The following is a 13,331-nucleotide window of genomic DNA, read 5'->3' as shown; positions in this document are numbered from 1 at the left end:
CTCTGAGCCTTGCATTTTTTTCATGTGAAAACAGTGATGATAATAGTACCTATTACATAAGATTCTTGTGAGAATCCAGTTAAAAGATCCATATAAAGCATTTAGGTACAGATATGGACATCTACTGCATTGCAATAACTAGCTAAATAGTAACTCTTTCATTATTAATTCAAAAAGGACTAATATTCTATAGATGCTTCACCATTTATAAGACAAGGGGAGCTCAAGGAATACTTTTTCTTCAATGAGTTTAACATACCACTGAGTACAGATTTCTATAAAAGTCATAAAGTGTTTTGAAAACTAATCACTACTGAAAATTCCAAATTAACTACCAGGTTATAAAGTAGGTAATTGGATTGCCCGCTTTACAAGTGGAAGAACAGAAATAAAGTTTAAAATTTTATTTATGGAGACCTCTGGTAACTTATAAAAGATATTCTCTTTTACAATTAAAAATAATTGAAATGAACCCTTCAAGAGAATAACTATTTCATCCACATATTTTACTTGTTGTTTTCTAGTTTTCAGCAGTTGTTTTTTCAATTTGAAAATATATGTAAAATTTTAAAAATATTTAAAAAAAATTTTTTAATTTTTTTTAAAAATTAAAAAATGTATATATATACATACACACACCTAATCTACATTTTTTAAAGAAATAGCTATTGGTTACATAATGGGAATTTTTCTGGCTGTGGTCACTGAAATGTCTTCCTATGCTATCACTATTCATTCTAAATACCAGACGTATGATACAGGAAGGCAGAGGACTCAGGCTCTGCTCCTGATCTGCCACTCCCTGATCACATGACTTAGATAAAAAATCCTCACACTTGATGAGTATCTCTTTCCTCTTAAGAAAATGAAGAACCGTAGTTCTCAAGCTGTTTTTTTTCCAGCTCCAAAAATTATTCCTTTCAAAAATCAAGTGAATTACTAAATCATTTATAAATTAGTTTTCATCATTTTTATCATCTTTATTTCACTTATTTCTTGTCTTGTTTAATGATTTAACATTCTTTCAACTTTTTTTCTCATTGTTTTTCTATAAAAAGTATATTGTGAAACATTCTAGAATTCTCTTACCCTTCCGTCCTAGCATCTAACTGTCCCAAGTTTGACATCAGAATTTCAAGATAGCATTTCTATTGTCCATTTCTGTTAACACAGAATTCAAGTTCTTATGTGACCTATTAAAATCACAGATTGTCACATAACTTATAAGCTTAAAAGGCTGTTAAAGCTATAAAAGACATAGTTACCAAGCAGATATATTTTAAAAAATACACGTTTTTGAAAAAATAATTTCTTTGGACTAAAAAGTAGATAAGGATTGGTCATGCTATAGCAATTTAAAGAGATGACTACATAAAGTTATGCATGCAAGTATAAAGAAATAAGGAAGAAAGAAAAGATATTAAAAGGAAACAAAAGAGAACTCAATATATTTAGTATCACCAATTCCAATCAATATGAAGGAATATCCTTGACTTCTTGAACTCATGACAACCTATAAATACACACACACACACACACACACACACGTGCCTGTGTGCCTACCTCCTAAATCTAAATAATAATTAATCTCCTAAGGGATAAAAGCAATGAAAAATCTCAGGCTTTGTACAAATTATATTTAAAATAAATATTTTAACATCTATTTTATATATACTCAGAATAGGAATGAAAATTATGTCACAAAATTGCAGAAAAAAATTTCAAAAACATATAGACTTTTCTCTCTTGTCTCTTTCCCTTCGATCAGCAAGTCCAGCTCCCTACATGCATGGGCTTTGGGAGCTCTTGGTAAATCTGCAGTGAAGAAGTCAGGAGGGCTATTTAAAGGCACGAGAGGAACCCAGGTGCAGTTCCAATGGCAGTCCCTATAGTAATTCTTTGACAAGGTAGATAAAAATAAACCCTGGTGATTTTAATCTGCTTCTGCTCTGGCTTTTCAAGTGTGCTTTATAAAATATGTTCTTTTAGATTGCTTCAAATATATGATGTTAAATATCAAATGTAGGTTTAATAATCAGTGACCAAAAAGTTTTAAAAGTCGTTTTTGACTTTCTACACAGGGAATAAAACCTGAGGTATTCATTATAATTTTGTGTTGGCCAAAAAGTTGGTTTGGATTTTTCAATAGGATGTTAAAGAACTATATTGAAAATTTTAAAATGTAATTAGACCAAAGTTAAACATCTACATTTCCACAAAGTTTATCCTGATTATATTATTTTTTCAGCAATAAATCCATACCCCAAACCAACACATTCTAATCCCAGTATATAATTTCACCAGATCATTTGATTTACTTTTCATAGACAGTCTGAGGTTTTTGCTTGTTTGTTTTGATTTGGGCTTTGTGAGTGTGTGCTAAATATTGATAGTCTCTTATCTTTGCAATAGATTATGAACTCAGTGACATCAGGGTCAACTGTTTCTCATTTTGTATTTAATAATTCAAATTTTAATGATGGCAAGCATTATAGCGGTAATTGAAAACCGTCATGATAAAGAGCTAACTGTGGTAAGAGTCCTAGTACTGTTTCCACAGAGGCACGAAAGAGGTAATTTGACAATAGGCAACTAGTAGGGCTTCCCTGGTGGCTCAGAGGGTAAAGCGTCTGCCCCGCAATTCAGGAGACTCGGCTTCGATCCCTGGGTCAGGAAGATCCCTTGGAGAAGGAAATGGCAACTCACTCCAGTACTCTTGCCTGGAAAATCCCATGGACAGAGAAACCTGGTAGGCTGCAGTCCATGGGGTCGCAAAGAGTCGGACACAACTGACCGACTTCACTTTCTTTCTAACTAGCATATTAGAAACTGACTCTGGCCAAAATGCTTCTCTAATGCTACAACAATTGTAAAAAGTACTGCAACACTTGACACATAGTAAGTACTTAATCAACATTTCTGGATATTTAGTTTAGAGTAACATGATAAAATAATGAGCTGAATATTTCAAAACCATGTTTAAAATTTTAACTGTATAGTTAAGAAGCTATGCACTGGTATCCAAGTTATACAGTCTGTTCTAATAGAATTTCAACAGCAGGGATAAAGTAAATGAATAAGACAATCTTTATAATTCTGATTGGGCTTCACTGGTGCCTCAGTCAGTAAAGACTCTGACCACATGGCAGGAGATGTGGGTTTAGTCACTCTGTTGGGAAGATCCCCTGGAGAAAGAAATGGCAACCCACTCCAGTATTCTTGCCTGGGAAATGCCATGGACAGAAGAGCTAGCAAGCTACAGTCCATGGTGTTGCAAGAGTCAGACACAACTTAACAACTAAACCACCACCACCATAGTTTTGATTATTTAATGACATCAAAGTAGCATAGAATTAAAATAATTTACTTTTGCATTTTACTTGAACTAAACTTATAATTGTGCTCCACTGCCTACAATTTAATTTTTGTGCTTTTAATGTCAAAAACATGGCAAGGAGGAATGATTATTTTCATGTGTGTATGTGTATGGTGTGTGTGAATGTGATAATAACAGGAAGATGGCCAATGAGGGGACAGAGCAACAGTGTCAAAACTAATTAGATATGCATCTAAGTACTCAAGAGAAGAAGTAGCAATTTTATGTAAGAGACCAAATGTCCAGGATAACTTATCTTAGGTTATACCACCTAAGATGCTTAAAGCTAGAAAGTCTGTATGACTACCAAATGTACTTTTAAGCAGCTATGTGACTTTGGGAAAGATTTTTAATTAATTTGGATTCAGATTCTTTATTACAAATATAATGAGAATATATATTTCATTATACATAATTAATATGTATTCTCTATTATTAGTGATAGTATTATTGCTATTGAGTCTGACTCTTTGCAACCCTATGGACTGTAGCCTGCCAGGCTCCTCTGTGCATGGGATTCTCCAGGCAAGAATACTGGGATGGGTTGCCATATCCTCCCCCAGGGTATGCTCCCAATCCAGGGATCGAACCTGCATCTTTTAAATCTCATTGGCAGAAAGGTTCTTTACCACTGACGTGTAAGAGTGAAAGTGAAGTGAAAGTGTCAGTTGCTCAGTCATGTCCAACTCTTGCAACCCCATGGGCCGTAGCCCACCAGGCTCCTCCGTCCACAGAATTCTCCAGGCAAGAATCCTAGAGTGGGTAACCATTACCTTCTCTAGGGGATCTTCCTGACCCAGGGATTGAACCCAGGTCCCCTGCATTGAAGGTAAATTCTTTACCATCTAAGCCACCAAGGGAAGCTCCACCTAAATGTTCATTTAAATTGATTTTAAAATGTCACATATATCTTCAAAGGCTGTTTCCCATGTCGAAGGGAATGTTATCTTTTCTCATGGATAAAATTTTGATAGAGAATAGAAAGATGACATATTTAATAGAAATAATAGAGCTATCCTTTTGAAATATGGAATGATATATTCTCTGATTCTTTTGCTAAAGCTATAATTTTTTAAAAGACTCCTATATTTCTGCAGTAAGCATAATGCCAAAATGCCCCTCAAGATTTCCTGCCTGAACCCTTGGAACTTTAAGTATGGTAATATATCACATCTATGTTAAATTACATGTCATAAGGGATTTCAAAAATTTAATTATGGTTACTAAATCAGTTAACTTTGAGTCATATTTGAACTCTAATTTAAACCCATAAGTTCTTTAAAAACAGAGAATTTTCCCTGGCTGATAACAGAAGAGGAATTATAGAAATTCAGAGTACAATCAGGAAGAATTACATGCACGATTGCTGCATTTGAAGACAGAGGGTTACATTCAAGGACTTCAACCTGCTGAGAATGACCCTTAACTGAAAGCCAGTGAGGAAATCAGGACCTCAGTCCTATAATTACAGGAACTGAATTTTGACAACAATCTGAATGGACCAGAAAGCAATTCTTCCCTGGAACCTGCAGATTAAAGCCCAGCCCAGTAGATCTTTGATTTTGACCTCACTGATGACAGCAGCTTTGGCCACCTCACGTGAAGAGTTGACTCATTAGAAAAGACTCTGATGCTGGGAGGGATTGGGGGCAGTACGGGAAGGGGACAACAGAGGATGAGATGGCTGGATGGCATCACCGACTCGATGGACATGAGTTTGGGTGAACTCCGGGTGTTGGTGATGGACAGGGAGGCCTGGTGTGCTGCAGTTCATGGGGTTGCAATGAGTAGGACATGACTGAGCGATTGAACTGAACTGATGACAGAAACTCAAAATCCTGACAAGAAACACTGTGAGATAGTAAATGGGTGCTATTTTAGGATATTGCTTTGTGGTAATCTGTTATGCAGTAAGAGACACATAAAATAATCAAAATAATTACTCTGTTACTAGATTCATTATCTAGAAGTTGATCTTAATTTATTAGCTAAATTTAGATTAGTTTAAATTTAGCACCTAGATTTGTTATCAATATACCTGAACTGTAGCAAAGAATACTAAGTTAAAGGTGACAGAATTCTCATTGCAGTTTTCTTTAAAACAGTTGAAGTCTTTTAGAAAAAAAAAAAAAAAGAAGAAGAAGAAGAAATTCCTATATAATCTACACACACACACACATTGTATCAGTGTGATGTGCTGATTGGACTGCAAGGAGATCAAACCAGTCCATCATAAAGGAAATCAACCCAGAACATTCGTTGGAAGGACTGATGCTGAAGCTCAAATACTTTGGCCAACTAATGCGAAAAGCCAACTCATTGGAAAAGACCCTGATGCTGGGAAAGATTGAGGGCAGGACAGAAAGTGGGTGACCGTGGATGAGATGGTTGGATGGCATCACTGACTCACTGAACATGAGTATGGGCAAACTCGGGGAGATAGTGAAAGGCAGGGAAGCCTGGCATGCTGCAGTCCATGGGGTCACAAAGTGTGGGGCAGGAGTTAGTGCCTGAACAACAACAAAAATATGATAAGGTCAGCATGGACATTGAATAAGCAACATATATTTGTAAAAGACACAGATGGTATTAAAATATAAATACAAAACAGTGAGTTAATGATTTAACAATATGAGAAAATCAGTCATATTTGTCAATATGTTAAAACATTATTTGATAAGACATTGTCAGAATGGCAAATTAATGATAGATTTGATGGAATAGAAAGAGTGAATCAGAGACTACTAGAACTCTTGAATGCCAGAATGGTTCTGTTTATAAACTGAGGTGGGAAGTTTACATAGCAAAATTTGTTTTTTTTATATGTATTTCTTTTCCTCTCTTTTTTATCACTGTTGACTTGAATGTTTTCACACCTTCTTCCAGCTCATGCAAAATAAAAAATGAATAAAGAAACTAACCTACATACCAGAGTATGATTCCTTGATTCCCTGACACTGGTGATTACTGGATGCCATATTTCCCTCCCTCCAGCCTAAATGAAACTGGATCTACAGGAAAGGTAGACAAAGGGCATTATGGAAGAGGAATAAGGAACATGATTGCAACAATGGGATAGAGATCACTTGATGTGTGAGCTTGTAAGGAGATTCTGAGACCCTAGGATTAAAGAATGGTGCAGAAGAAACCTGAAGTGCTGGTGCTCCCTCTTTGTGCAGACTAGTCAGTCTCCATTAACCCATCACACTTACTCAAATTTAAAAGTCCTAAAACTGTGCAAGTCTTCCTAGATGAAGGGTTATAAAAACAAGGATTTGTCTGAGGATGTGGATAAAAGGGAACACTTGTGCACTGTTGGTGGGAATGTAAATCAATGTAGCCACTATGGAAAAAGTATGAAGTTTCCTCAAAGAATTAAAAAGAGAACTACCAAATGATTTAGCAATTCTACACCTGGATATATATCTAAGGGGGGAAAAAAAAAGTCTTAAAAAGATATTTTACCCCCATGTTTAATGTGGTGTTATCCACAATAACCAAATATGGATATAACCTAAGTGTACATCAAGATTCATGGGAAAATAAAATGTGGTGTGCATATGCAATGGAATACTCTTAAACAATATAAAAGAAGGAAACCCTACCTTCTGCAACAATGTGGCTGGAACCTGAGGGCATTATGCTAAGTAAAATAAGTCAGACAGAAAAAGACAAACTGTGTTCTCACATGCAGAATCTGTAACAGCTAAACTTATAGAAATACTAGAATGGTGGTTTCCAGGGGCCAGAAAGTAGGAAAAATAGGGCAATATTAATTAAAGAAAAGAAATTCTCACCTAAAAATAAGTGTTTGGGTGATCTAATGTGTAGAATGGTGACTGTAATTAACAATAATGTATTATACGTTGGATGGCATCACTGACTAGATGGACATGAATTTGGTGATAGACAGAGAAGCCTTGTGTGCTGCAGTTTATGCGGTCCCAAAGACTTGGACACGACTAAGCGACTGAACTGAACTGATTGTATGTTGGAATGTTATCAAGAAAGTAGATCTTATATATTATCACCACATATGAGCACACACATATACACACCCATAATAGTATTTGGAGTGAATGCATTAAGTAAATTTATTGTGATACTCATTTTCCAATATATACTTGTATCAAATCATCACAAAACTTATATGTCATATGTCAATAGTCTCTCAATAAAGCTAGGAAAAAAACAAAACGAAACAAAACAAAAAACAAGTCACATTTACTTAAAATGTCCAGGTAAATTTTTGATTAGTTACTATAATGTTTTCCTCATTTTTCCCAGCATGATGAGTAATGGTCCATACTAAATAAATTTGATAAATTGCCTTGGGGATAATTGCGGATAATGGGGATAAATATTTACCCCATTATCCTCCACACCAACTCTTCTATATCATAGCAGCTGTACCAGAGATAACAACTTCTTGGGGAGTTACTACATGGTTTGACCAATGACTTGAGTTTAGTCTATTCAAATGCAAGTTTACTCAGATTTCCTGTCTGGAATTCTGAATAGGGAATTGGATACACTCGAGTGAAGTGAAGTCACTCAGTTGTGTCCCACTCTTTGCGACCCCATGGACAGTAGCCTACCAGGCTCCTCTGTCCATGGGATTTTCCAGGCAAGAATACTGGAGTGGGCTGCCATTTCCTTCTCCAGGGGATCTTCTGAACCCAGGGATCGAACCCAGGTGTCCTGCATTGCAGACAGACACTTTACCATCTGAGTCACCAGGGAAGCCCCATACACCCGAGAAAAGGGGAAGAATATTGTAAGATACATGGATAAAGAATTGCTACCTTGACAACCCAGAGCCATGGGAAAGCAGACATTTTGAGTAAACAGACAACATAAAGGCAATAGAGAATTTTAAAAAATGTAAATTAATAGATTAAAAAAAAAAGAATCACAGACAAGCTCAGAGAATGGCAGTTATGGCAGGAGTCTGGACTCCCAGAACCCTGAACTGTTAATAACTTTCTAGTTTATCCTAAGGCACAAGGATCCTTATTATTAACTTGATTTTATAAAAACAACAAAAATATACATTCTTTATTTTCTATAAATAAGTGAGCCTGATTGAACCCCAGTGCCTGATTCATTTTCTCTAAAGTGATAAATGCAATTTTAATATGCAAGAAATAAAACAACTAAACTCTGCTTAGCATTCTTTCATGTTAAACAGCACATGGGAAATGAACATTCACTGGAAAATCTGTTTTGAATAGCATAAATGATAGGAAAAAATACAATGTTTGTTTCCTTGACAGGAAAAATAAGATGAGGACCTTTATATAGTTTTAGGTCAATAACCAGATATTAATAGATGACCACTAACCTTAGAAAGTTGTAAGAAAATGGTCTAGTCAGCTACAGAGCATGAGTGTTATAGATATAGGATCAGAGCTAAATTATCGAGGAAAATAGAGAAGTTGCTAGGCCCAATGTGTGACCATCCCCTCTTCCTTTCATCTGAAGGCAGGTCTCTATCACTCTATCTTCCCATTCACCAGTCTTGCCATCTTACCTGAAAGCAGAAACTATTTATGTTTAAGGCAAAGGAAGTTAACATCAACAACAGCAAAAAGTCATTTGGAATCTACACATGTTATAGGCAATGAGTACGTATTTGGAGGTATAATTATTTTAAGGTAATTAGAGTATATAATACAGATCTTATATTTTATTCCCTCACCAAAAAACCCCAAACAAAACAAACAGTTCCATTCTCTTACTTGGGCTTTGTGCCTAGTCCTGGAAATGGTGAGCTCGTGATGTATACTAACTGCTGACATCCTGGGAGCCCTGAGAAGAAAGGGTCTCACATTTCCCTATGTAGATTTTCACTTAACTTCTCTGTACATTCTGTTGTGCATTTTATCACTGCCCTCCACAGTGATATCAGGAACACTTTTGTTCATTTTTTAAAAATAACAAACTTCCAATCTTTGGTGGGATGGAATAGAGGAAGTGTCACCTGACTAGCAGAAAGTAACCTGGGGAAATAATCTTTATATAATTCAATGTATGTTTCATGCCTACTTTTTGTGGAACTTGATGGTCTTACTTATCTCTTTTCTCAGATGGTTGTAACTTCTACTCTGCTAAGTTACTTAGTTATCTACCACTTATATCTATGTTTCAAAAAACACATGAAAATCTTCTACCAACTGATATTTCCTGTCTGGTTTTTTCTGTCATGTGCTTTGACACATAATTTTATGATTTTGTTCCTTATTTTAATGAGGATTTATAAGGAAAGGGAATATATTTTTAAGGGTAGCTCAACACATTTAACAGAAATTTCTATTTTTTAAAAATATATATTTATTAGTTTTGTTTCTTATAATGACATATCAAGAAATTCAAAGGGAATAGAATGTGATAGCACAGATGACTTATTTACTGTAGCAGATGTGATTAATAAAAACTGTGAGGGATTAGCCTTGAAATTCTCAGAATTAAAAAAAAAAAGATGTGTATAGAAAGGTGCTAGAGTTCATTGCAGAATTCACAAGTTTCCATTTCCACACTGATCTTTTTCTCAAGATAAAGAAAGAGTATAAACTTCTGGGTACAATGAAAGTAATACAAATTTAGTACTCATAATAAAATTACTAGCTTATAATAGAAATAGAAGTTCCAAATAAACAAAAAATACTCTTATTGAATTTTCTATATGGATAAACATACAAATAAGAAATCTGACAAATCAGAAAATTTCTTAATGATCATGTAATTAGAGACTTCAGTGATAATGAATGGTGAAAGATGATATCCATCTCCACTGGATACATTTAATTTTCATCCAAATATCTCAGTATTTCTTAAGTTACTCTACTTTCTATATTGTCTTAAAACTCACTAAAACAATTCATATATGTGATATAACTATGTTTCAAAGCCTAAATACCCTCTTCTGGGTTATAATGTTTTCTATTCAATTAACTCTTATTTATAAATTCCCTACCATTGACTACATGTACACATTTCTTTAAAGCTCACATAGATATATCTTCCTTAATTTACAGCTTCTATGCTATAATCATAATAAAGTAATATTTAAACATACTATTATAATTGGTATGGCTCAAGATAAAACTTAATAGATCCCTCAAAATAGAAGGAATCATTTTAATAGCAAAAAGGTTTTGTTTTTTTTTTTTTAATAGAAGGAATGTTAATATGAGGTCAGCCCCAACAGTCAGAACCTACCTAAGGAAAAAATACTACAAACGTGTGAATTTTGTCATAATGTTCTGTCACTTTTCTAGAACAATTAGGCAAATATACAAAAAAAAAATTGAACTATAACCCAAGAAAAAGAAGAGAGGTTTCCTAGATTAAACATTTTGTCTTTTTTTAATACAAATTTATTTATTTTAATTGAAGGCTAATTACTTTACAATATTGTATTGGTTTTGCCATACATCAACATGAATCCGCCACAGGTATACATGTGTTTCCCATCCTGAACCCCCCTCCCTACTCCCTCCCCATACCATCCCTCTGGGTGATCCTATATATGGAATTTACAAAGATGATAATGATAACCCTGTATGCGAGACAGCAAAAGAGACACAGATGTATAGAATAGTCTTTTGGACTCTGTGGGAGAGGGCGAGGGTGGGACGATTTGGGAGAACGGCATTGAAACATGTATAATATCATATATGAAATGAATTGCCAGTCCAGGTTCGATGCAGGATATTTTGTCTTTATAATATGTATATACTATTATTGTTTGAACCTGATGATTTATGCTGAAGTCAGTAAGAACAACCAAGCTGAAGGTCAACAATCAGACATTTGATCACAATATCTAAGAAATAAACTCTTTGAGACAAAAATATGTCAGGCTGTAGATAAAAGCATATAGTGTAATGTTAAACAGAGAAATCCAGAAGTAAATGCAAGGGAAGAAAACAGTAGATCAAAACCACAGTGATATTAGACAGACAAGAGAGGCAGAGACAACAGTGAATAACTAAGACCATGATCTTACGTGACTTTGTGTACCTGATGCTGTCAGTTCTACAAATATTTGACTCAATACTAACTAGCATGTGTGGGCACATTGCCCATTTTACTAAAGGAAGTAATCTTCACGCTCTGAGTTAGGATTTTATTAACTCCATAATAAGAGGATATTATTGTCTATGAGCTTCTTTTAGATCAATCCAAACTATGAAGAAAACTTTGAAACTTCCATTCATCTTTTGTCATCTGAGACCAACTTCTTGCTCCATAACATCCTCATGGCATTTTTCACTTCTGCATTCCTCAGTGTATAAATCAGAGGGTTGATCAAAGGTGTTCCAAGTGTGTAAAACACAGCTATCATCTTATCCATGGGGAAGGTGGTTGCAGGGCGAGTGTATATAAATATGCAAGGACCAAAGAACAAGATGACCACAATGATGTGGGAGATGCAGGTGGAGAGGGCTTTTTTCTTCCCCTCAGCACTGTGGTTTCTCAGAGAATGTAAGATGATAGCATAGGAGAACATCAGCATAACAAAACTCACTGTACAGATGGCCCCGCTGTTGGACACCAAGAGTAGGTTGGTCACATAGGTGTCTGTACAGGCAAGTTGTAACAAAGGCTGCAAGTCACATAGATAATGATCAATCACATTGGGACCACAGAAAGGTAAACTCAGGGCCAGAAAAATCTGAGCTGAAGAATGCACACAGGACCCCACCCAGGCCACAGCCACCAACACACCACAGACTCGATGACTCATGATGGTCGTGTAGTGCAGGGGCTTACAGATAGCCACATAGCGGTCAACAGCCATGAGGACAAGGATGAAGATCTCCAGGCAGCCAAAGAAATGAAATGAAAAAACTTGGACTATGCACTCATTGAAAGAGATAGTGGCATTCTTCAAAAGGACATCTGCAATCATCCTAGGGGCTATGCATGTAGAGAAGCAGGTATCAGACAAAGATAAATGGAAAAGGAAGACATACATTGGACTCCCAAGTGCCCTGCTGGTTTTGATGGTAGTAATAATCAGAAAGTTCCCCAACAAGGTCCCCAAATAGAAAATCAAGAAAGTGGTAAACACTGTTTTCTTCCTAACAGGATCTTGTGTCAACCCAAGCAGAATAAACTCAGTCACATTATTATTCAGCTGCATGATCTTATCAATGCAGAGAAGGGATGGGTGCTAAATGCTTTATCTGCAAAATATAGAAAAGAATTAATTCATGGTGTGAGGTGTGATTTTTTGGAATATTTTAAGTGAGACAAATATTCTTCATCATGGACATTTTAGTTGTGGTTTCTTAACAAGGCACCTCAACACTTAAGTTGTAATGACAACTTCATGGGGTCATTATGAGTCCCTTGTAAGACTGTGAAAATTAAACTTTTCTATAGCACTCTTCAAATACAACCATTTGTGTAATTTACATGATTCTCATTAATTTTGCCTAATGAATATTAAGAAATACAGCTCCATTATATTAACTTAATTACTTTCATGTTCATTTAATCAGAGGGGAGAGAGTATGTTTGGATACTGTATCAGTTGGCATTTTGTATATATTTTACTGCCTTTGGAAGTTCATAATATAAATGTAAAAATAGCCCAGTCTCATACCCCAAAAATGCCTCTATATATCAATTATATATAATATATATTATTATATTATAATTATAATATAATATAAATTATATTATATAATTACATATTATTTAATACAATTTTATGTTAATAATTATATATTATATAATTATTATATTATAGTATATTATATATTTTATATATATCACTGTTTGTTATATTTGCTTATATAAATGTTTATTTTTATTAGTCTATAATGTGATCCACTCCATTGTGCATTCTGTTCCATATGTGACAGCTTAAAAAGAGGAAGAAAAAGCACTTATAATCTTTAAATATAATGTCCTTACTTTGAAACAACTTTATGATATTTAC

General features: G+C 34.8%; 1 protein-coding gene across 1 annotated transcript; it reads right to left on the bottom strand.

Moving 5' to 3' along the window:
- Positions 1-11,594: 11,594 nt before the first annotated feature.
- LOC133261156 (olfactory receptor 4C16-like) lies at positions 11,595-12,527 on the bottom strand. The gene has a single exon (XM_061439694.1). The coding sequence runs from the start codon at positions 12,525-12,527 to the stop codon at positions 11,595-11,597; it is 933 nt and encodes a 310-aa protein (XP_061295678.1).
- Between the last annotated feature and the right edge of the window lie 804 nt (positions 12,528-13,331).

The sequence above is a fragment of the Bos javanicus genome, chromosome 15, assembly GCF_032452875.1.
Source record: "Bos javanicus breed banteng chromosome 15, ARS-OSU_banteng_1.0, whole genome shotgun sequence".
NCBI classification, from domain to species: domain Eukaryota; kingdom Metazoa; phylum Chordata; class Mammalia; order Artiodactyla; family Bovidae; genus Bos; species Bos javanicus.
The sequence above is the reverse complement of the archived record's forward strand: the minus strand, read 5'-3'. Positions and strand labels throughout refer to the sequence as shown.